The 24,857-nt window shown below is 35.5% G+C and overlaps 3 protein-coding genes across 4 annotated transcripts; 2 read left to right on the top strand and 1 right to left on the bottom strand.

Moving 5' to 3' along the window:
• The first annotated feature begins 737 nt into the window (after positions 1-737).
• Positions 738-4,064, top strand: LOC114288109 (sugar transport protein 14-like). Its single transcript, XM_028231590.2, has 4 exons — positions 738-1,148; positions 1,984-2,306; positions 2,497-3,126; positions 3,394-4,064. Exons 1-4 carry the CDS (start codon positions 1,007-1,009, stop codon positions 3,841-3,843), a joined length of 1,545 nt encoding a protein of 514 aa, XP_028087391.2. The 5' UTR covers positions 738-1,006; the 3' UTR covers positions 3,844-4,064.
• Positions 4,065-4,500: 436 nt separating this feature from the next.
• On the bottom strand, positions 4,501-8,380 carry CAF1 (RNA-binding CRS1 / YhbY (CRM) domain-containing protein). Its single transcript, XM_028231588.2, has 5 exons — positions 7,431-8,380; positions 6,322-6,449; positions 5,831-6,056; positions 5,597-5,724; positions 4,501-5,522 (listed from the first exon to the last, which is right to left on the bottom strand). The coding sequence occupies exons 1-5, from the start codon at positions 8,200-8,202 to the stop codon at positions 4,557-4,559; spliced, it is 2,220 nt and encodes a 739-aa protein (XP_028087389.2). The 5' UTR covers positions 8,203-8,380; the 3' UTR covers positions 4,501-4,556.
• A 10,207-nt stretch (positions 8,381-18,587) lies between these two features.
• LOC114288110 (putative glycosyltransferase At3g07620) lies at positions 18,588-24,624 on the top strand. Of its 2 annotated transcripts, XM_028231593.2 has the most exons (6): positions 18,630-18,764; positions 20,407-21,306; positions 21,991-22,121; positions 22,550-22,898; positions 23,326-23,407; positions 23,516-24,624. In XM_028231593.2, exons 2-6 carry the CDS (start codon positions 20,497-20,499, stop codon positions 23,989-23,991), a joined length of 1,848 nt encoding a protein of 615 aa, XP_028087394.2. In that variant the 5' UTR covers positions 18,630-18,764; positions 20,407-20,496; the 3' UTR covers positions 23,992-24,624. The 2 variants fall into 2 exon arrangements, with proteins under 2 accessions (XP_028087392.2, XP_028087394.2); XM_028231591.2 differs by having other exon boundaries at positions 18,588-18,764; positions 23,326-24,624.
• Positions 24,625-24,857: the final 233 nt, after the last annotated feature.

Below are 24,857 nucleotides of genomic sequence, written 5' to 3'. Positions count from 1 at the left end.
ATGTATAAAAGTCTAAGAAAATAGTGTAAATCAAGAAAAAAAGACTTTATGAAATAAAATTATAAATACATGGGACTAAGTAGGTTAAAATTTTTTTCATAAACTTCTTAGGTTAAAACACTTTTAAATGAGATTTATCAATAAAAATCCCTTAAAAAAGATTTTATGATTTAATTATTAATGTTGATAAAATGTACCATTAATTTGTAATTATTTTTTATAAAATACATCGATATGTAATTTCCTCTTGACTTTATCAACTCACATAATATATATATATATATATATATATATATATATATATATATATATATTTCCAATGTTGTTTTAAATGAAAAAAAATGAGAGAATGGGGACCATCTTCATTTAATTAAAATTAAGAAGTCAATTTCCAAAATTTATTTGCGTCTTTTCTCAATTGTTGTGAGTCATTTTCTCTCCAGGTTACCTTTTTCAATTATTATTATTATTTTAATTTCAAGTATTATTTACTCGAGAAATATAAAAATTAAATATATTTTATATAATTTTAAAAAGCACTAAAAATCAAAATAAGTAGAATTAAAAAGGTCAAAAAAAAATTAATTTATAAAGTCAAAGTAGATGACATATGAAACTGTGGATAAGCCAAAATTCCAAAGGAAAAACAACTCCCTTATTATTGTCGATTACAAAAAGATAAGGACAACGTAATTTTAGTGGTAGAATAGAATTCGTTGACTGAAATTAGTTTACTTGCTGGCTAGACCCCCTAATTAAGGTCAAGTTGTGATTGATCAATCTTATCTTCAACATTATATTAATAAATAAATAAATAAATAAATTTATATATATATATATATATATGTGAATTTCTCCAATAAAATATTATATAAGTAGCTCACTTCTTTATTTATTTGTAGTCTATTTTTTCACACATGCAAGCATAGGGTTTGCTTTGCAGGTACAATAGGAGAGAAAGATATATAAAGAAAAAAGAGAGATCTTTTTGTTGGAGGTTTGAACAATGGCTGGTGCAGTTATTGGTGATGCAGGAGCTGGAAAAAGGGCTCATCTTTATGAGTACAAAATCACTGCTTACTTCATCTTTGCTTGTATTGTTGCTGCTCTTGGAGGGTCTCTTTTTGGTTATGATCTTGGTGTTTCTGGTGAGTCTTTTTTCTTGATTAATTCATAATACATTGGTTCATAAAGTTTACAAAATTTTCTGATCTGGGTACTACTGATTTTGTGATTTCAAACATGAGTCTATATATATTAGCCATTTTTCTGATGTGGGTACTACTGGTTTTGTGATTTAAAACATAATTCATTACAATTTTGAGTTACCAACAATGGGTTGATGAGAATTTGCGTTCTGATTTGAGAACAAATGGTTGGGATTTCACATTTCTTTGGAGATAGTTTTCCCGAGAAAGTGTGGGAGATCAGAAAAAGTGATTTCATCTGAGAAAGGATATTCCTATTCACTGCCAGCCAGTTTTGACCAGAAGGCATCTTATTTTGTTTCTATTACTCCACTTTTTTCCAGCAACAAGACAAATTTAATTAAGTTTGATTATTTTCTTGCCAGTTGTCTTTTCTTTTCTTTTCTTTTTTTTCTTTCCCATTTTGTTTGTTTATAGATTTCGAAGGAAGTGAATTACTAGGAGATAATACGAAAAATATAGTGCTTGCAATGTTGCTTGTAATTTTTTTTTCGACATATTGGTCAATTAATTTTACCTAAATCAATTTTGGCAAAATTATCCCAATTCACTGATTTTTTTTTTTTCTTTTTTTTGATGAAAACATGTTTTTTCATACTTGCATATATTTGAAAAGCAATGTATGAATTGTATGGGATTCCAGATCCAAATTCTTAAGGTTAAAATTGCAAAATTATCCCAATTCATTGAACCCTTTTTTCTTGAAAACATGTTTTGTCATATTTACGCATTTGAAAAACAATGTATGAATGGAATTTTCGGCATTTGATTACAGGGGGAGTGACTTCCATGGATGATTTCTTAAAAGAATTCTTCCCAAAAGTGTACAGAAGAAAACAAGCCCATATCAATGAGACCGATTACTGTAAATATGACAACCAAATCCTCACTCTTTTCACTTCCTCTTTGTATTTTGCTGCCCTCGTCTCCACATTCGCAGCCTCAGTCCTAACCCGAAAGAAGGGAAGGAGGGCTAGCATCCTCTTCGGAGCAGTCAGTTTCTTTTTAGGAGGAATTGTCAATGCCTTTGCAAAGCACATTGCTATGCTGATCATTGGCAGAACGCTTTTAGGTTTTGGCATTGGATTTGGAAACCAAGTAAGCCCGCTTTCCCCAATTTGAAAAGAAAATGAATGAAGGCCTTTTTTGGTGCAACTTATTGGGAAACTAGAGAAGAGAGACTTTTAGCTTATTAGCTTTCAGTTTACAAAAATTTACACCAAACTGGCCCAAACAGACGACATTTTGCAGTTTCTTGATATTTGCATTTGTTTTCTTGTTCTTGTAGGCAGTTCCCCTGTATCTTTCAGAAATGGCACCGCCAAAAGTGCGAGGAGCAGTGAACCAACTGTTTCAACTAACAACCTGCCTCGGGATTTTGGTAGCTAACTTCATCAACTATAGAACCCAAAAGATCCATCCTTGGGGATGGAGATTGTCCCTCGGTTTAGCCACAGTCCCAGCCACTTTGATGTTTGTTGGCGGTCTTTTCCTTCCCGAGACCCCCAATAGTCTTGTAGAACAAGGCAGATTAGAAGAAGGTAGACAAGTACTAGAGAAAGTGAGAGGTACCAAGAATGTTGATGCGGAGTTTGATGACCTCATTGATGCGAGCAACGCAGCACGGGCCATAAAACACCCATTCAGGAACCTCCTCAAGCGAAAGAATCGCCCACAGTTGGTTATCGGTGCTCTGGCAATACCTGCTTTCCAACAGCTCACTGGGAATAACTCCATACTCTTCTATGCCCCTGTAATATTCCAAAGTTTGGGGTTTGGTTCAGGAGCTGCTCTATACTCATCTACCATTACAAGCGCAGCCCTTGTTGTGGCTGCATTGATATCGATGGCATTCGTCGACAAGTTTGGTAGAAGAGCCTTCTTCTTGGAAGCTGGAGCTGAAATGATAGCCTGCAATGTAAATTTCACATTTTAGACACTTCCTTGCATGTTTTATTAGTATTGGCACTACAGTCATATATCAACCAGTATCAGACTTCCAATATTGATATTCACCGATATCGGACAGCAGTTGATACTGGATAGTATCAACCGATATTGGTAAATCTCGGTATGAAAAGTCCAAAATCTTGAAACGTGTCAGCCGATATTTAAAATTCTGATTCCATGTGAAACTTTTTGTTGAGAAATTGAGTACTAGCTCATGAGTATTTGATCTGTGCAGGTGGCTGTGGCCGTTACTTTGGCTCTGAAATTTGGGCAAGGCGTTGTGCTGCCAAAAGGGATTGGCATCTTCCTGGTGGTTGTCATTTGCCTATTCGTCTTGGCGTATGGACGGTCATGGGGTCCTCTGGGATGGTTAGTACCGAGCGAGCTCTTTCCCTTGGAAACAAGGTCAGCAGGCCAAAGCATGGTGGTCTGTGTCAACATGATCTTCACTGCTCTCATTGCGCAGTGTTTCCTTGCGGCTCTCTGCCACCTCAAGTATGGTATCTTCTTGCTGTTCGCTGGCTTGATTTGCATCATGAGTGCCTTCATCTTCTTTCTCTTGCCAGAAACAAAGCAAGTTCCCATAGAGGAGATACATTTTCTGTTTGAAAGTCATTGGTTCTGGAAGAGATATGTTACTGCTGCCGATGATGACGACGATAAGAAGGCTGAGCAGCAAGCGTGAGATCATGCGCTTCTGCCACGAAATCATTGTAACGAGTTGGGGATTCAAAGATTGTTCAGTTTCAAAATAATTTTTAATTTGGGGAATTTTTTTTCTTTTTTTGGCAATTTTGTGTGATTAATTAAAGGAAAATTTAAGACATGTTTTATTGAATCAGAAACTAGTTTATGTTTATCCTTATTTATTTGGGAAAATCAGAAAGGTACAGAAATTGTTCACAATATGGGAATTTCTTGCTGTTTGTGGGCTTTGATTGTCATCTTGATCAGAGCTTCATCTTCTCTCTCTAAAATTAACCAAATTATTTGAAATTGAGTTTTATTTGACTTGCTAAAAATTCATTTGAGATTGGCTTATTATGAAAACATATAAATATTGAGCACTTGATAATTTCTTGAACACAGTTTGAAATAAGCTTATATATGATATAATAACGTATAAATAAGTTTGGAAACTTATTTTACAAACCCTAGTGGTTTAAAAAAAATAAAAACTATTCTCAAAGAGATTCAAGTGAAATGTAGGAGAATTTTTTGTGGTACATTGAAGATTGTAGCCTGGGAAGAAAATAGATAAATTCATACCTACACTTACTGAGACAAAATTATGATAATGTACAATGTTAATAAGAGAATTCAGAGGTTGCAAACATGATAGTGAACCTACAAAAGCAATTGATAAATTCATCTATTAAGAAGTTTTGAGTACAAGCACTAAGCTAGTAGCTTAGCAAGTTCATCCACTCTCAGGCTCCCTTTTGGAACCACACCTGGAAAATCTTTTTTTGCATCCTTCACTCTGTGATTTGTAGAACTCTTCGTCTCACTTCCTCTTCTCTCCGCAACAATCACAACTTCTTTAACCTCCGAATCTTCAGTTTTTTGCTTCTCAAATTTCTGAACTACCACCTTCCTGCGTCTGTGCCTAAAAACAGGCCCAGGTGGAGCGGACTTGGCAAGTGCCACTGCCTTCCTATAAACAATATCAGAATCAAGACTAGAATCATCCACAACAATTGCAGTCCCGCTCTCGATAGCTTCCTTCCAGAGGACTAGAACACCCTCTGTCCAAGGTGAACTCAAACTTGTCAAGTCACTGAGATTTGGCACTGTTTCTGATGTTTCTTGCGGCTTGCTACAAGTTACAGGATCCACAGACAAATGGTTTAGCTGATTTTCGCAGCTGCTAACGCTTTCAGTGCTGATGTCATATCCTGTTGACTCATCATTATCGGAGCCTGCACTATGCGATGTAGTTTTGCTTCCATGGCTTTCAATCGAAGGTTCAGTTAGTGTTGTTGGGATTTCACTTCCATAAATGTGACTTGTATTTGTAACTGAATCAGAAACTAGAGATGACATATCATTTAATTCAGGTAATTGATCCTCAGCCTCTGTGCTTGCACCATGATGTTTCTCTATCAGCACATCTTCACTACACATGGGAGAGGTGCTTGTGCCGAGTGTTGCGAGACTTGTAAGCTCTCCTGATTTTGGAATAGACAATGCAGTTCCTACTTGGCCTTCTAAATGTGATGCAATAGGAATTGCACCGTCGGTTTCTGAATTCTTAGCATCGGAATCATCTACCAGTTTTGGGAAGGATGACTTCCAATCTCTTCCTCTCCACATAAGTATGTGTTCACGTTCAAATGAGATTAGCACACATGGGACAAGATCCTGCAATTAAAAAAGTGGTTAATACAAATGTGGTGGCGATATGACAAATAAATTTAACAACAGCGGAACCAGACCTTGAGTTTGGCACCTATTTTACGGTAGTCACTTCCATTCATTCCTTGACAATTAATTCGCACCAACTCACATGCTTCAAATGCCTCTCTGACATTTTTTACCAGGTCACAATAAACACCATTTTTCCCTGTAAGCATACAAAACTCTGGATTATCAGTACAGTTCTGAAAAATCTGGAAAATTTTCTATATCTATTCGCGCAAATTTACTAAGCAGGACAGAACTAAGCATACCAAGCTTGCATATTGGTGTTAGTGTGCGCCCCTTCTTGCGCATTTCACTTGCTTCCTCCAATGTCAGGCCCTCTGGGGCCCTTTGAATCAACCTTGGGTATACAGGGGTAACTGGTTTCCACAACATAAGAGGAAAGAGAGGCCGAGTTTTATAGTTGTAATTTCTACCACGAAAAAGGTATATCACCCCTCCTCTACTATATATGATTTTCCCTCCTGTTTTCTCCTGCATAAATTTTTAGGAAGACTGAGACTTGTCATAGTGAAAACACGAAACAAAATAATAATGATGTGTACAAGTATGATGCATATATCGGTATAATAGCTTTGGTGCATCAAAAGTTATATTAGTCTCCTACAAAAAGTGCTTGTACAACATCTACCACATAAGGAAAACTGTAGCCAAGATAGAATGACAAAAATGAAAGAAAGCAAAACATTTTTTTTGCAGAGAAAAAAGGCCCAAAACAGTACAAATTGGAGAGACCAACCTCTAATTGTTGGTGCACATTGCGCATGTCCACTGTGCAAACACCTTTACATTTTATCTTGCACACCCTCTTCCGCTTCCAAAGTGCATGGATGTTATCCAACATGTTGTGTGTCAAGCCATCTCTTCCTAAAAAGAGAACCAGCAAATAAAGTTAATGCAATACTACCATATCAAGGAAGACATATAAACCCACAATGCTTAGAAGCTACTCATTATATTAACCCACAAACAAAACATTACTGAAAAAAGAATCCCTGAGAGTAACAAATCCATACAACCCACATTGATTCCTCATTACAGCAACACAAAAAGGCATATGAGTATAACACATCCGCATTCAAATTCCTCATAACACTAGCAGAGAATGGCATTTAGCTAACACTCCGTTTGTTTCTGTAAAACATTTTTTGCAAATTCTGGCTATTGTTATGATGGAAAATGTTTTCGATCAATGGAAAACAAGCTTATTTGTATAGAATGTTTATCGCTTTTGAAAGGTACAAAACATTTTCCGGATTAAAGTTTTACCAATGCCACCACACTACCAGCACTACTATCACTAGTACCACCTCCACCGCCATTGCCACTGACACTAATACAACAACTAGCACATTAGTTTGAAGGTCGCAATTAAACATAATAAAACATTTTCTATTTCATAGAAAATGTTTTACGCCGAAACAAATAGTGAGATACAAATAAGAGCAGAATCAATATACTAATGCCCTGTTTGGTACAGCTTTTATTCAGCTTATTTCAGCTTTCAGCTTAATTTAAGCTATTTTGATGTGTTTAGTTTAACTTAACAACACAGCTTATATCTTTTTGTAAGTCAGAAATCAGCTTATTTTTTGAGTGGGGCAGGGAAAGCTTAATTTATAAGTCAGAAATTAACTTATATTCATAGTTATAAGCTATAAGCTGTTAAGGCATAAGCTATAAGCACTTTCCCACAGCTCTATCAAATAGGGCCTACGCATACCCATTTTCAAATCATACAAACCACATGCATCCACTAAACTAAACCCACAAACCCAAATCCATAACACAACCAAGAATGCATATATCTACATTACACACACATTGAATTAGTGAATTAGAGCATACCCATATTCAATTGCCTTGAAGATTTCATACACCCCTTCACCAGATCATCAATCTCCTCCTTGGTCAGTGGCTCCCCCAATATCTGCTCCCTCGACTTCACATACTTAGGACCAGAGCCAGGCAAGAACGGCCCGGGCGACTGCACCGGCTTGACCCCCTTCTTGTGAGGAGGCGGAAGCCGAAATGAATCGAATTCCAGCTTCTTCTTGGAGGGCGGAAGCGGCTTCCGGCCTGTCCAGGGCCTGGGAATCGTGGAAGGGCCAAAGGGAGCAATTGGGGGCTCACGGAGTTTCAAAGGCTTGGCCTTTGGAGTCTCAGTGTAGCTATACTGAAATGCAAAGGGAGCATTGGGGAGAACATAGGAAACGCCGTCGTCGCTAACTTTGACGCCGGTTTCGGCCTTTTGGGATTCGGTAGGAACATTGACGACCCTTGAAATGGGGCGAAATGCAGGGTGGGTGGTTTGTCTAGGGTTTTTGGAATACTTTGAGGATTTGCCGGGAATGGAAGGGAGAGAGGGGGTGGAGGGTGTTCCGGTGGACCTGAAGGTGTCGGTGGTGGTGGTGATGATTTTGTCGGCAGAGTTGAAGCGTTTGAGGCGGCGGAGTTCGTCTTCGATATCTTGTTGGGTGCGGTCTTGGCGGATGAATTTCTGGGCGTTGGCGTTGTTCCACCGCGAGAACCGGACTTCGGTGGCGGGACGGTGGTGGTGGTGGGTGGTTGGATTTGGTGGAGCGAATATTGGGAATTGAATTAGGGTTTTCAACGCCATTTTTCTTGATTAATTGGGTTTGTTTTCAACTGAAAATGATGCGAAGAACACTGAATTGTGTTGTGGGGTTCCTCGGCTCTCTTTCTGTTATGGTTCACTGCAAGCAGATAAAGGGCCTGTTTGGTCAGCTGAAATTGGATAATTATCAAACAGAATTTAAAAGTCCCTGTTTTCTTATAATTAAGGTGGTTTGAGGTGTCTTAAATAAGTGTATTTTTTATCTTTTTAGATTAAAAAATTAAAAAAAAATTATGAATGTTTGGGTTAATTTTATCTTTTTACGAAAAAATGTGTAATGAAAAATTGTATAAATAAAGTGTATAGGAGAAGAAAGTTGAGTAGATTATACGACTGTCCTGTGGGGGCAGGGTGTCTTACACAGTAAATTATTACCTCCTTCGGGGCAAAGTGCTTGGACAATGATGGTCGGTCCGTGGGGGCCACCACGGGTCCCATTTTAATAATCTGAATCATTCAACATGTACAACTCGTTGAGTATTATATGTATGTAAAAAATCACATTGATCGGATATCGATAGCTATGTGATCGGATTAGTTTTTTTTCAATAGTTAACTATCACACCATCCGTTTTGTTTATATAAAACTGATTTGATCATATAGTTAACAATATTAGATCAACGTGATTTTTTTACAGGCATATAGTACTCGACGAGTTGTACATATTGAACGATTCGGATTATCAAAACGGAACCCTTAGTGGACCCCCAAGGGCCCAACATTACCATCAAACTCTGCGGCTTTACAAATGTAATTTTTTTTTTCCCAAAAAGTGTATGACTTGTCTTCCTGCTGGGGTAGTACGGCTGACAATGTAATGAAAACTTTTGTACTACAAAAATGTATAAAATATTTTTTAAATATTTTTTATTTTTGAATAATAACGACTTTTTTGCTTTTTGTGTAATTTTTTGACTTTTTAAATTTTTTGAGACTTAATAAACATGACCTTAATTTTTTAATTTAATTAAATTATTAACACAAATTATACCAAATAATTTGACACATATTTTTAAAATAAAAAAACAAAACTATAAACAATCCAGAAACTATACTAAAGGTTGTTCGAAAGTGTAAGATTATGTAGACATCTCATTTTTGATCGTCTTCAAGACTTGGACGTCACCGTTTGAACACTCGGTGATCATCCTTGTTTGTGTTCGTCTTGAGTTCCCGGAGGCCTCAGCCACGCGTCTTGCCTCAAGACCTCTCGGCTTGACTGTTTTGTGTTTGGTTTTGTACCAAACACTTGTGTTTTACTTTTGAGGGGCAGGGAATAGCTTGTTGGCCATCCCCACACCTCACCGGCCATGGCTTGAGGCCACCGGCCATGTTTTGTTGCTACCGGCTATTAGTGATGGCCGGCCGACAATCTTTGTGGCTGGCCGACCATTGTTTTGGTCAATTTGGAATTTTTGGCTGACCGACTACTGTTCATCTGCTTTTGGCAGATATTTTGTGCCAGCTATGCTAGTTGGCATCCACTTTGCACCCCCTCCATACACCACTTTGCACCCCCTCCATACACGTGTATGGAGGGATGTCACTCTTGCTTAGCTTGTTTTGTAAGCTTTGCAAGAGTGAAGCTCTATAAAGAGGAGGCTTCTCTCCCCTCCTCTAGGGTTACAAAAAAAGTTCCAGAGAGCTCTGGTTCTAAGGTTAGCATAATGTATCTATTCTATCTCTATTTCTCCCTCTCTTTTACTCTAAGTGTGTGTTTGTCCTTAGTTTTGCACTAGAACGCCTACCATTACACCTTACCTTGATTGCTGAGGCATTAGGGGGCTGTCCTTAAAGTTCTTGAGCTGTTTTGGAGCTAAGAAAGCTGCTGGAGTGATCCTTGTGAGGAAGGTCTTCAAGGGTAAGATTCTTGCCATTTTTACCCCATTTTTGCATAGTCTGTTTGCCTACCTTGCTTGCTGTTTCAAGCTTAGTGTATAACATATAAAAGTTTTGTTTTTACTTGCTTAAAATAGTTGTTTAAGGTTGCTTTGAGCTTTGGGGTTGTTTGACCCCTCTTAGGCCTTGTTAGGCCCTATTTTTGTGCTATTTTGGTGAGCTCCGGGACCACCTTGTTTAGACCTCCTCACCACTGAAATCCTGAGGGATTTCAGTGGTGAGGGTGGTATCTTAAGGTCCTAAGGAGGAGAGGGTCATCCCCTCTCATTGTTGCCTTCAAAAAGTGTCATGTTTGCCTCATGTGTGAACACCATTTTTAAGTTCATGTTGGCCATGTCTTAAGTGTTATTTGTACTTATTTTTTTATGATATAGCACTGTTTTTACTTGGTTTAGACACATCATGCTTGCCTTGCATACATGTCTTGTAATGCCATGATTTGCCTTAACATGTACATAGCATTTAGACTACCATGCTCATGTGTTTTGGCCTAGCTTTGTGAAGCTTGTATGTTTGTTTTAGTGTGCTTGAGGTCTGTTTTTAGTCATTCGGGTCGTTCATGCTTCGCTTTGTATAGCTACCATGTAACACCTCTTGTATGCCTTGAGCATTGACCCCTCTAGCATGCCATCCTTGCTTTGTTTCAGTGGTTTGGGACCACTTGCCATGCCATTTTAGTCATACTGGTGTGCTTGTATGTTTACATTTGATGCCCCTTTAATGTGTTAAAAGGTTGTTGTCTTGCGCCTCATGTTTGGACCCTTTTATATGCTTGCATGTTTAGACCATTTAGATGTCATCTAGGTGTGTCTTTGGTCTTGTTTAAACCTGCATTGGGGCTGTTTGGAGTCCCCTTGGCCCTTTGAGGCTTGGTTGGCATGGCCATGGTTTGAGCCCTTTGGTTGGTCTCAAGCTTTGGACTTGTTAGCATGCTTTGATTGCTTGGCTTAGGTTGGTTTGGCACCATCCTCATGAGTTTTTCAAAGCTTAATATGCATGCCATGTGCCCATGATGTTTCTCTTTTAAGTGTGCTTAAGAGTCTCTCCTTTATGCTTAAGTGTTGGTTCATTTGCATGCATGATTGTATGTGTACTTGGGCCCATTTCCTTAGCATTTGGCCACTGTTTTGGGCCTAGTTGAGAGCTGCCCAAATTAGTTTAAGATCATTCTAGCATGTTGTTGCATGCTTGCCCTATGTGTTGTTGCATATTTGGCCTTGTTCCATGCTTGTTACATTGCATTTTGCATGTTTGATACATTGCACCTTTACATGCTTCGGTTGTAATGCATTTGACATGAATTGTACTTAACATGTTGTCCATGTTGCATCTTGCATGCTTGCATGGTTAAGATTACACTTTGCATGTTTGCTAACTTGCATACTTGCCCACATGCTCATGTTGCATACTAGCTCACATGCCTAGGTTGCATCGCATTGAGCATGCATGCTTCGCCTCTTGAATTGAGCATGATAGAGGTTGGGCTTTATGTGTTTATTTGGTTTGCATTGCATTTGAAATCAAATGCACAACTCGGCCTCTTTGGCCATTATGCATTGAAATGCGCGATTGGTGGTCCGAGGGTCGAGTACCAAACTCCTTTGAGTCATAAACATGATAAGGAGTGTGGTTGGTGTAAACATTGCTTGAAATGCATTGCCATGCCATGTTTTGCCCTCTGCTGCTGTCAAAATAGGTTTCTGCAGGAAGCTTTGGCCGGTCGACCATATACAGTGCCGATCGACCAATTATGGATGGCTGATAGCTCCATGGATGGTCGATGACCACCCTGCCATGGCCGGTGATAATTCCTTATGGCCGGTAGCATTCCCCAGTGTTCATAAAGTGCTCCCTGGGACTTTTGCAATTTTCAGAGGAGCAGAGCAGGGAAAACAGAGGCAGCTTGTGCATGGCATTGGATTTCCAGGTGAAGCCAATCCGAGCACGTGTGCATCCCTCTTCCCGAGGCCTTTTAATGTTTTCCTTAGCCTAATTGATTTGTTAATTAATTAGATGGTCTGTAAATTATTTAATTAGCTTGTAGGTTAATTAAAGTGTATTATTCTTTTGGTCCCTCCAAACGAGGGCGAATTTGTAATAAGTGTGGGTGCGTTTGTGCGTGTCTTCCAACCCCCACTTCTTTCTCCCTTTTACTTACCTGCTTTGATGGTTCGTATTAGGACATGTTTAATTTAGCATCCTTATGCTATGCTTGCGTGCATCCATTCATTTGTATTGCATGCACTGGGCTCGGCATATCATACTAACTGCATAGTATTTCAAATCTAACTTGAATACGTGTTACTTGTTGCATTCCACATGTCACTCTTAGATTAGCTGAGCCTATTCTAATGACATTCTGCATGCGATGCATTAGCCATTTGTTAAACTTGGACTAGGATCATGCATGATTACTAGCTAGTTCATTATTTTGGCACGGAGTACGATGTAAGTATTATGCTTTAGCATCTCGCACGAGTATGAAAGTTAACATGACAGCATGCTTACCATGTGGCTATGTGCTTATGTGATATTACTGCCTGAATGCCTGTGGGTGAAGGTTAGATTGTTTGAGTTGGAACAACTCATTGAAATTCGTGTTTTAGCCTACTCGTGAGTAGCAGATTTCAAATCATTTCCAAACAAACGGATATGCGATGCTTTGTTCCAAATTAGGCAATCTAGTCTATACTTTTGTGTTATGCGCATCACATAGTAAGATTAGGCTAATAATCGGAATAAGAACACATAACGTTTTCAAAACTAGATATCATGGTTAGTAGAGGCCGATCTCCGGATCGGGCGAGCGGGGGTGCTCATAGCTGACCTTCCCCAATCGTACCCAAGTTCCCGAGTCGAGGCAACTTTGGTGATGACAGACACGTGGCCTTAGGCAACGAGTCAGGGTTTCCTAAATTCTCCCATAAAAAATATTTAGGTGGCGACTCTGTATCTGGCAAAGCAGTCCATGTTTAGCACTTCTTTTTCAAAATCTGTTTTCTCAAAATGATTTGCCGGATTTGGACTCTTTGGTTCAGATTTAGAACCGTGACAATTTGAGTCCGAACTGCAGTGACCCACAAACGAACAGAACGGGACTCATCCTCCCGGAGCGTTCGGGGACGTCTACAGATTAGTATATTTTTTAATTTTTTTATGAAAAAATATAAAATGTGGGTTGAGATTGAAGTGATGTGGTAGAGATTTTGGGTGACTATTATACGAGAGTGCACCGCAGTTTGTATAGTCAAATAAGTCCATTTTGATAATCAGAACCATTCACATTTTAGAATACATCAAGTAGAACATACTTACAAAAAATCAAATTAATCAGATATCGTTTACTCTTTCATCCACTTACATTTGTATTCATTTTAATACTTTAAATCACAATTGTTATTTATTTTTGTAGATACAAATGTGAGTGGATGAAAGAGTAAACAATATTCGATCAATTTGATTTTTTACAGGTATGTTCTACTTGATATATTCTAAAATGTGAACGGTTCGAATTATCGAAATGAGTCCCAAAATGGACCTATTTGACTGCACAATAGTTGCTATTGTGCACCCCGCATAACCCCAAATTCATGTGATAGAGAGGTAATGTGATTCAAATAAGGTGATTGTGACCCAAATAAGATAGTGTACTAAAAGAACATGTATTATTTTAGTACATGCCAAACAAACCCCCTTTACGAACAACAATTAGTTTAAATAATTATGACAATGGAGTATGTGTAATTTTTCAAATCATAAAAAATAATAGGGGCATTTTTTCATAAATTATTTTTCACCTACTTATGTTCCATTTAGTCCATATTATTTTCTTATATTCCAATAAGTCCTATGAGTGACATAGTTACCAAAATGCCCCTGATAATATTTATGTTTACAGTGTGAATGTTCCGTGATTTGAATATTCACACCATCAATCTGAATGTTCGCATCATCAATGTAAATGTTTATACCATCAATGTGAATGTTAACATGTCAATGTGAATGTTCAAACTATCAATGTGAACATTCACACGTCAATATGAATATTCACATTGTAAAATATAAATATTCATATCACCAAATTACCAACCGTTTAAAAAATATTTATAAAGGTATAAATGTCCATAAAATACTTTAAATATAAGAATTAAAATTGGGTAGACCAAATGTTCAAATAATATGACTTATTGGAATACAAGAATATCTTCTGGACTAATTGGAATACAACCACTTGAAAAACAATTTTCTAATAAATCTCTCAAAATAATATATATTTTAAGCAATTCTCAATAATTATATTTGTAATGTATCTAATATATAATAAGATACATATGATATACATTCTATATGTACTTAAGGCTTTCCCGTAGGAATTGGATATGGGTAAGAAATAACACATTAAAGGGGCGTTTGTTTGGAAGGATTAGACTCTATGTTCAATCCATCATAAAATTTATTGTTTTGTTGAGAATTTATAAATCGGATTAGCAGTTTGGATATTGATAAAAAAAAAAAAAATAGCACATTAAAGGGGTGTTTGTTTGGAAGGATTGGACTCCAAGTTCAAGCCACCATAAAATCTATTGTTTGTTAAGAATTTGTAGATCGGATTAGGAGTCCTACAGGACTACAGACTATAAATTCCATATATGTTAAACTATTGTGTCCTAGGGATGGATGTGTGATAGAAATGGTGAGACTAGAACCCCATGATATTAAGTTATAAAATGACACATTTGTTCTTCTAAGTATTTAATTTCATAATGTATTATATTTAGTAAAATAAAATAAAATATAAAATTCTCAACTAAAAAATAAAATAAAATAAAATAATTTAATTTTTGTTGATGTTTAATTATTTAATTATTTAAATAAATTTTTATAGATGTTTTATTTTAAATTTTTGTTGATAATTTGTTTAATTAATTTATTTATTTTAAATAAATTTATTGATGTTTTATTTAATTAAAAAATTATATATTTTTTTAATTTTTTTAAAAATAAAATATTAAAGACAAATTTAGTAAATAGTTGAAAAAGGTAAAATATTTTATTAACCATTTATCATTTTTCATAATATTTCAATTAAATATTAGATTCAATAGGATAATCCTTTCTAGACATTTAATCTTATGAGAATAAATATGAGATATACATCATTTTCAACCAAATAAATCATGAAAATCGATTAATAGTTTGATGGATTACAATTCTCCATTATCTAATTCATCTAAACAAGCATGACCTACGATAATACGAAATAGGAAATAAGGTTGTTAATGAATCAATTTATTCGACCTCTAATATTTGACTCATTAAAAACTCAATTGAAATCGACTCGTCAAATAAGTCACACTTGAACACATTTTAAAGCTTATTAAGCTTTCAAACATGCTTGAACAACACAATACTTGACTCGATAAATTTATGTGTATTATTAAAAATTAAGCTACTCAAATTCAACTCATAACTCGTTAAAAATTCATTCGAGATCAACTCGTTTGATAAATAAACTAAAAATTAAACATATTTTTGAACAAAATAAGTTGTTGAAAATTAAAAATTTGTTTGATAATGAGTTTTAAAAATAGTTTTGGGATGATTTATATTTTTTTAATTTTTTTTTATTGTTGAATATATGAATGTGAATTTTTTTTTAATTGATTGATGTGTAGAATGTAAGAGAATGCGAGAGGCGATAAGAGAGAAGAAAAAGTGATTAATTAATTTATTAATAATAAAATAAATATAAAAAAAAGAGAGAATAAGAGAGGAAGGCAAAAATAATTTTGAAAGGAATTTTAAAAATTGATTACCCTAACATGTTTTTTACGATATTGATTCAAAAGTTAATTTGAAAATTAAACCAAACGGTTGCTTGATTTTTCATTTTGCCTCAACTTGTTTGTTTATTGTAGTAAAAAAAAAACAAAAGCCCCTTATACTATCCCCATGGAAACGTCGTCGTATAAGTCTTTTGTCGGCAGCTTCCAACCGGAGCATTTTTTACTCTTGTGTCCAGCTTGGTCTCGTTTATTACAAAAAGTATCCTCTGACTGTCTCTAATCTATATATATATATATATATATATTTTATTAAATTTAAATTTAATAAAAAAAAGGGTTCAATTTAGGTGTTTCAATTCTAACATCAAATCAATATCAAATTAAGAACACAATCTTTTATCAAATTATTGTAAATAGTTATTAGTGTGACGTCCCAAATTTTTTTATTTTTTGAGACATCATAAGACTTAAAATAACAATAACTTGCTAGATAAAATTTTAACTACTAATTATAAAATTTTAAATTTTTACATAGTCAAAGTCCAATAACAAAATAAAATTACAAGTTTACACACAACGTCACAACATAGTTAAATACTAATACAAGAAATAACAATATTTTATTTTGATAAAATCTTGACTCTAAGTTAGCCAATGTTCGATATTAGCAGCAGCTCCTCTTTCAGCCTCAGTCCCTTCCTCGACATAATATGACATGAAACGCCAGGGCAACAAATATATGCCCTGAGTTTTTCAACACAGTAAGCAAAACATAATCAACCTACCATTCTTTTTTAGAGAAAATAATGAGATTATAAATACGAGATAATAATATAATTGTAAACATAAATTAAAACCAATAAAGTAATTCAAACAATTTTAATAGCTTAGGTGACCTTTGAAATCTCGCCAAAGAGGTTTAACTTACCAACTACTAAGTCATGGCCACGGTTAATTTGGAAAACTCCCCTTGGTCAAATATTCAAGAACTACCAAAGATACCCATGCTCGGAGATATATACCCAAGCCGTGACATCTGTGGTCTGCCCCAAGGCAACGGTCTGCAAGGGGTACGTAACTTCCCTACGTGCCACCTGCACATCCACCCTTATTCCAAAACCAAATACCGCTAAGGGTTCAAATAATCCCCGTGCCATCTTAGGGTTTCGCGACACAATTTACTTAAAAATTATTAAAAATCAGGGCTCACCCTGAATACCCAGTATTAATCCTTTATCAGTAACTTTATATATTAAACACAAATTATTCAAATAAATAGTAAAATCTGTCTCACAGTTTCAGATTTAGCTTAAAAAATTGTATAAATTTGTAAAAAACTCAAAAATTGTTGCCAAAATTCCTGGATGAACTAGACATCATTATCAACAACTTTGTAGAAAAAATCATCTCGAAATTTTGAGTATAAAATTGCCTAAAAATTCGGGCAACATTCTGACAGATTCAAAACAGATTATTTTCAACACAGTTTCAGATTTAGTTAAAATTTTGTATAATTCCGTAAAAAGCTCAAAAATTGTTGCCAAAATTCCTGAATGAACTAGACATCATTATCAACAACTTTTTAGAAGAAATCATCTCAAAATTTTGAGTATAAAATTGTCTAAAAATTCGAGCAACATTCTGGCAAACTCAAAACAGATTAATTATTTTCAATCTTCTCTTTAAATGTATAAACTACACATGCAAACTTATTTCTTTACAATAATAAGATGATTTTAAGACTATCAACATCTTCAAACACTTGATATACACATCACAAAATTCCTACACATATATATAAAATTTCTATTTATGAGTAGTCATTTTAATCACAAGGACATAATCTGAAAACTTCACTAATAAAAAGAAATGAAAGGGTTGAGAGAGTTTTCTTACTTAATAGTAGGATTCAAATGGGTGATGAAATGGTAGAAAAATTTTACTTCCTTAACCTTCCTCTCTTCTTTTCCTTCTACTGAATCTCTCCTCACCCGTATATACTTCTGCCTTCTTTTGTTTATATGTGAGAATAAGCTTAGTCCTTCTTGGGTATATATAGGCAGAGCTCTCTCTCTCTCTTTTTGTTATTCTTTGCCACAAATCTACTCCACCCAAGAGTCATGATGTGGTGAAATTTACCAAACTTACATGCAAGTTAGTATGTGGCATATTTTGTCACCGAATCTGATTTTTTTTTTTTACTAATAATTTATAACAATAATTATTGAACATCTACAAAATTTTTATTATTAATAAGGTATTTGTTAGTGATTGAATTGAGTTAATTTAAAATTAATTTTTTTTTACACAATTATTTATATTTTAAGTAGATTCTGAATAAAATTAATTAATTAATTTATTTTTTTAATTTCTTTTAAGAATAATTTAAATATAAATTTTCGCGATTCGGATCATACACTGAACGACCGTTCCCTGACAATCGCTTGCCGCTTGGTCAACTAGGCTTACAAATTTTCTTCCTTTCAAATGTCGTTAATTAACACAAGTCGGATGATCGCCTGAATATACACTTGGCCGATCAAACGATTATTTAATGAAAATTAAAAAATCAGGATTAGAATAAATAGTATTAGGTAAAAAAATTTCTCAAATATTTATTTAAATTTAATAAAAAATTTGTGTATACTTTGAATATTTTCAAAGAATTAAAAAATGTTTTTGTTTTGTTTTGTTTTTTTTAATTTTAAAATAGTATCCTCTCATCTAGGTGTGTTTTGCAAATCATTTGTAGCTTGAGAGAGCTTTCAGTTGAGCCTCTTACTGTAATGGGTATTCATTTTTCCAGCTCATAGAGGTCTCACTGAGCGAGGGATTCGATTTCCTCTTCTGCTTCTCTGGTAACATCAACTCTTTACTGTTTCCAAGTTGCACATTCTTTCTTTTTATCATCTTCTCAGTGTTTCTCATCAAATTTTCTGGGAAAATTCTCCTTTTTTTACCTTGTTTTTCTTCTGAACCAAACACCATAATAGATACATATTTTGGGTGTTTGCTATCAAATTTCCTGGAAAAAAATTCTCCTTTTTGGACCTCGGTTTTCCCCTTAACCAAACACTACAATAGATTCAGATTTACATCTGATATCTCTTTTTCTTGGTGGGTTAGGAAAAAGATTTTGCGTAAAAAATTATTTTACTGGTGGGTATACTCAATTCATTGTTTAGTTCTAGCTTATACAAATTTTGGGATTTCATGGGTTCAGATGTACTTCTGGAAAAAAAAATTACTCAATTGTCTTTGGTGTTTGATTGTTCTTTACTGAAATTCTGAACCAGTTCCGTATATTTTGGATTAGTTGAGACAAGTTGGATTGTATGCATAAGGAAAGTCTATTGATTTAACCATTACAACAAGTGAAAGTGGGTTTTGATATTTCTTTAAATCAAAAAGTTGATTATGCTAAAAATTCTTCTGACATCAGTGTAAACTAATTTAATGGTGGGAATATATGGGAATATTTATACCGGTGGATGCTAATGCTATGCATTTGTAATTTTATATTTAAATTTTTGAATGATTTGGTGATTGAGGGGCGGTTTGATAAATGAGGAAAACGTTTATGGTTTTCAACAGTTTGATGAATGAAAAAAATGGTCCGGCAGTTGTTGGAGGTGACAATTAGTGGATATAATGGGTATTATTGGAAAATTAAAAAAGTGTGATGGCGTTCACATCAATTGAGGTGTATGCCTTATGTAATAGAATAAATATACTCACGGCCAGTGCACATCCTATGCGTTTACAATTGTCAGCTACAAAGTGAGAATTCTATGGTGCAAATACGAAAAACAGAAGCAATTACCAGATGAGATGGGTGATCCATTGATTTTTCGTATTTATTCGTTGCAGTTTGTGGAGATTTTAGTATTTGAATGGCAAAAAAATACTTCTTTTGTTCAACACATCAAAAAAAAATATATATATATACTTCTTTTGTGACATTTTTGGAATACAAAAGTGAGGTGTTCACATTATAATATATAATGTATACACTTGGTTATTTTATTTGGGTACTGGATTTCTGAAAAGCTAATGATGCGAAAATAAGAAAGCTTCGATGTAGATGATATGGACTAGAATGTATGGATGCTTCCCATTAGACTTGCTCCAAAATTTGTTTTTGTTTTGTGTCTGTTAAAGTTTGTTTTGTGTCTGTTAAAGTGGGTCTGAGGCATGAGCTGAGGTTTGTTTTATGTCTTGTAATTTTTCATCTGTAATTCTTCTTCTTCTTCTTCTTTTTAAATTATTAGAAGAGAGATAATAAGACTTGAACCCAGGCATCACACTTTGGTAAGAAAATGCTTCAATGGCCAAGGCCACCCCTAGGTCTTCATTGTTCAATTTTCTCTATAGATGTATCTTTTCGTTTAGTTTCACATGACATCTTTTCTCTATACAATATGGCATTTTCTATAAGTAGATTTAAGTATTGTTTCTGATAGATAAACTCTTCGTATTTTTTATAACACCTTTTTTCAGGGGATGGTATGACACTTCACAGCCAGTTATTTGATCTCCCAGCCACCGGAGTGTACCTAAGACGGTTAATTGATCATTCTAACTTTCAATATGGAAGTTGGAGTTCTATTTCAAAGGTTGTATCACATACAAATCCAGAGACTGCTCTTGATCATAGGAATGATAGTTTATGTTGTAGTTCTATTTCAATTGTTATCGTTCCCTTACAAAAATTATATGTCAACGCCATCACATACAACTAAGGGATCAGTTTTTGTGACGGTTGGTTCAAAATTGACTAGTATCGGTATAGTTCATAGGGTGGTTAATAATTCTACGACTTCTGATTCCGATGTCAAGGCTGGCGGTGAAACTGAAATGGAATCAGATGTTGACGGAGAGATGGATAGTTCTTTTGAAATGGATGAGGATGGAAAATCACGCAATGATATCGCATTTGAGAGCAATTTGGACCTTGATAAGAGTTTGAGAATGGGAAATTTCACACAAGCAGATAATAGCTCTACTCCAGAAATGGTTATAGAATTTCAACTTGGTCCTATGGGACACGTTAAAGAATCAGATAAAAATGCTACACTGGACAAAACTCGAAAGACAAACGCCTTTTCTTTACCAGGGAAAGTTCGCAATCAATATGGTTTTGAGTCCCTCAGAGTCACGTCGCCAAGAAACTCTTCAAATGAGATAGGAAACTTCGATGCAGATTCAAGAACTCCACTGTTTATGGAAGCCCAGTCCAATGGTACGAATAATGAGCTGTTGCAAACTGTTTCGGCTTCTTGGAGCAATAATTCTTTGGTGTCTGGGAATTTCATTATGAACCGGAGGCATGTTAAGCCAACATCGATATACCAAATGACTTTATTATTGCTTCAGAGTTCTGATTCTTCTAAATCAGAGGTATGGTTTTGGACTTTTAAGGTTAATGTTTGAGCAATAAGGATATAGCTTTAAACTTGTCCCACATCGCCTTCATAAGGTACCAAAGCTTGGTCCATATACTCTAGAGGCTACTCCACTCGTTGCCAATTGGTATTGAGTTGGATGCTTTGACATGGTATCAGAGCTGGTTTTTGGGTGGTGTCCAGTGGGTCAAGTCTCTGCCTGAGTCTATCCTCTCATCTCTCACCTCCACTCGTTACTGAGATAACCATTTATTATGTATTCGTTTTTCTATTAATTTTTTAATTTTTTAATTTCATCCTTGAAATTATGACTCCCAGCCTCTCTCAATATTAAAAATTCGTCAATTTGTCAATTCTGCCTAATAACCTTGAGGTTATGGGTTCGAGTCTCGGGATGATCACTTTGTGTATTATGCCAAAGGTTAGGTATGTACCCAATCTTTCTCCTTCCAAACATACATGGGTGTTGTTTGTTTGTTTGAATGTCCGCTATACATGTAATCCGGTTAATAAAATTTGCAATCAAACATGGGATTGTGAGTCAACAATCCCAATTATCCTACTAATCAAACATGCCCTAGAGGCTACTCCACTCATTGCTAATTGGTTTTGAGTTTGATGCTTTAGTATATAAATTAATGTGTTCTAGAATTTTGACTTCTTATATTACTGGTTACAGAGGCCAAAGTGGTCTTCCCCACGTGATCGGGAACTTCAATATGCAAGATTACAAATTGAGAATGCTCCTACTATAAAGAACAGCCCAGAACTCCATCCTTCACTTTTTCGAAATTTTTCCATGTTTGTTAGGTAAATTCATATAACCTGAAAGATACACATTTTTATTAACTTTTGAATGGTTTGTGTTATATATTGTCCTGGGAACACTTGCAATTTTGCAAACTTTTTGAGGTATTGTATTTTGCCATTTGACTGTTGGTTGAACGTTCCTAGCTCTGCCACACCTAAAAAAAGAAGCAATTTGACACAGACAATATATTGTGCTTCTTAAATGGGAAAAATAGATAAATTAAAATAGGATATAAAAGAATTAAAATCAATGTTAGGCACAAAATTTGCAAGGAGACCACTGATCATGCATTGAGTGCCTTCGTGGGGAGTTGAACTAGCAAGTACTTTTCATTTTGTTTTAATTTTTAGGCATCCAATTAAATAACTGAATTTAAGATCTAATACATGGACATTAACTTTGTGCTTCCATGTGAAAATAATTGCAGGAGCTATGAGTTGATGGAACGAATGCTCAAAGTTTATATCTACAAGGAAGGAGAAAAGCCTATATTCCATCAGCCATATTTGAGAGGAATTTATGCTTCTGAAGGATGGTTCATGAAACTGATAGAGGGAAATAAACAATTTGCTGCGAGGGACCCCCGAAAAGCTCACTTGTTTTATTTACCTTTTAGTTCACAAAAGCTAAGGAGTACTCTTCATCGAGATATACTTGCCAATCGTCAGGACATGGAGAAATATCTAAAGAATTACACAGACATTATCGCCAAAAAGTATCGTTTTTGGAACCGAGCTAGAGGAGCAGATCATTTTCTTGTTGCTTGTCATGATTGGGTTCGCTTCTAATGCCTCACTTCAGAATCATTTTTCTTTTTTATCTCACAAAATTTCAATCTTGACCCTATTAGATAATTTGATCTATTTATTCGTTTATAAAATGTGCTATTGGTACTGTAATTTAGCATTGTCTCAGAGCTATTGGCTTTCTATAAATTTAGGTAGGGTTGGGAATTGTGTCATGTCATCTCGGGTTCATGTCAGATTCCCCTCAACACTAACCCTACCCGTTTATTGTGTCTTGTTAACATGTTGTATCTGAAATTCCCACTCCTACCTTTAGGCAAAGGCTCTTATCCATACCAGATATAGATGGAACATTTGACACTAAAAATAACTTGAACTGCCAAACCATAAGCTTAACCAATTTGAGTTTTATACAACAAATAATACTGTTTTCTAATGAAAAACCTGGTTTTTGCAGGCAACTCGGATCACAAGGAATAATATGGGGAGTTCCATCCGAGCTCTTTGCAATGCCAATGTTGCACGAGGCTTCAGAGTAGGTAAGGACGTATCTTTGCCAGTGACATATATCCGCACATCACAGGATCCACATAAAGATCTTGGAGGAAACCCCCCTTCAGAGAGACCTATATTGGCGTTCTTTGCAGGAAGCATGCATGGTTATCTGCGTCCCATTTTGCTACAGTATTGGGAGAACAAAGAACTGGACATGAAGATTGTTGGCCCTATGCCCCGCGACATTGAAGGCAAATTGAAGTACAGAGAGTACATGAAAAGCAGCAAGTATTGCATTTGTGCAAGGGGTTATGAAGTCCACACACCCCGGGTCGTTGAATCCATTTACTATGAGTGTGTGCCGGTGATCATATCAGATAATTATGTCCCTCCATTCTTTGAGGTACTCGATTGGGAAGCGTTTTCTGTTTTTGTTTTAGAGAGAGATATCCCAAACTTGAGGAATATACTTCTCTCGATTCCAGAAGAGCAGTACCTTGCAATGCAGCAGAGAGTGAAGATGGTGCAACGGCATTTTCTTTGGCACAAAAAGGCGGTGAAGTATGATTTGTTTCATATGACCCTTCACTCAGTGTGGTACAACCGAGTTTTTCAGGTAAAACTTTAGACGATGGTGTGAGAGTATGGCAAAATAGGATTCATGTAGCCGACTCCACTTGATTGGGACAAAAGGCCTAGTTTGGTTTGTTAGAGAAATGTGGATTTTTGAATTCTGATAAATCAAGAAAATCAATGCACATCACAAAACCATAGGAAAATCTGTCATTTGTGATTGTCATTGGAGGAATTGACGATTTTGGGAGAGCCAAGCACCGCGGCCAAAACTGATCGTTGGTCTGCATCTTTCAATGTACATAGCATATCGATTCAGTGATTGGTTCCAATCAATCGGTGGTGCTTATTCTCTAGAGCCTTTGCAATATTGCCTCAAAATCTCAGGTACAAGATGACCCAACATTTTGAGCTTGTCTTCTGCTGCTCTTTTGATGATGAGGGTTGTGACACAAAATTCTAATCGAGTCTTGAGATTACCAAGTTTTCATTCAAGATTTGAAACGGGTTGTGCGTTGAAGTTCTAATCTGTCTTAGCATGCCAATTTTCAAACAATTTGATCTTTTGTGAAGGAAGGAAAATGGTATAAATGAGTCTTCTGTGTTTGGGCAAGATTTTGCTGTTGCAAAAACTTCAGTTGCCTTGGACATTCTAATTCATCTAATGACACAAGCTGAATTATACAAACTTCCCATTGAAATGTATAACTAATATTTTTCTCCAAATTCCACTGATTTGAATTTTTTTTTTTTTTTTTTTTTTTGGGGGGGGGGGGGGGTCAGAATCATAAATGATGTTAAAAGCATTTTTTTTTAATTTATTGAAACACTAATAAAATAAATATTCATATATGAAAATTATATATATAATGACATTTTTTATGCCAAGTGAAAACCTATAAAATAAAAATAAAAATAAAA

The sequence above is a fragment of the Camellia sinensis genome, chromosome 13 (assembly GCF_055761805.1).
Source record: "Camellia sinensis isolate YWXY chromosome 13, ASM5576180v1, whole genome shotgun sequence".
Lineage (NCBI taxonomy): Eukaryota > Viridiplantae > Streptophyta > Magnoliopsida > Ericales > Theaceae > Camellia > Camellia sinensis.
Note: the sequence above shows the minus strand (reverse complement) of the source record. Positions and strands in the feature narration are given on the sequence as shown.

Excerpts from the sequence above, each read along its gene's own strand:
- LOC114288109 (XM_028231590.2), top strand. The coding sequence starts at position 1,007 with ATGGCTGGTGCAGTTATTGGTGATGCAGGAGCTGGAAAAAGGGCTCAT. Across the intron at positions 1,149-1,983 it reads TTATGATCTTGGTGTTTCTG|GGGGAGTGACTTCCATGGAT; the intron begins GTGAGTCTTTTT and ends ATTTGATTACAG. Across the intron at positions 3,127-3,393 it reads CTGAAATGATAGCCTGCAAT|GTGGCTGTGGCCGTTACTTT; the intron begins GTAAATTTCACA and ends TGATCTGTGCAG.
- CAF1 (XM_028231588.2), bottom strand. The coding sequence starts at position 8,202 with ATGGCGTTGAAAACCCTAATTCAATTCCCAATATTCGCTCCACCAAAT. Across the intron at positions 6,057-6,321 it reads ATGTGCACCAACAATTAGAG|GAGAAAACAGGAGGGAAAAT; the intron begins GTTGGTCTCTCC and ends AAATTTATGCAG. Across the intron at positions 5,725-5,830 it reads AACACCAATATGCAAGCTTG|GGAAAAATGGTGTTTATTGT; the intron begins GTATGCTTAGTT and ends GTATGCTTACAG.
- LOC114288110 (XM_028231591.2), top strand. The coding sequence starts at position 20,497 with ATGGAAGTTGGAGTTCTATTTCAAAGGTTGTATCACATACAAATCCAG. Across the intron at positions 21,307-21,990 it reads CTGATTCTTCTAAATCAGAG|AGGCCAAAGTGGTCTTCCCC; the intron begins GTATGGTTTTGG and ends TACTGGTTACAG. Across the intron at positions 22,899-23,325 it reads TTGTTGCTTGTCATGATTGG|GCAACTCGGATCACAAGGAA; the intron begins GTTCGCTTCTAA and ends TGGTTTTTGCAG.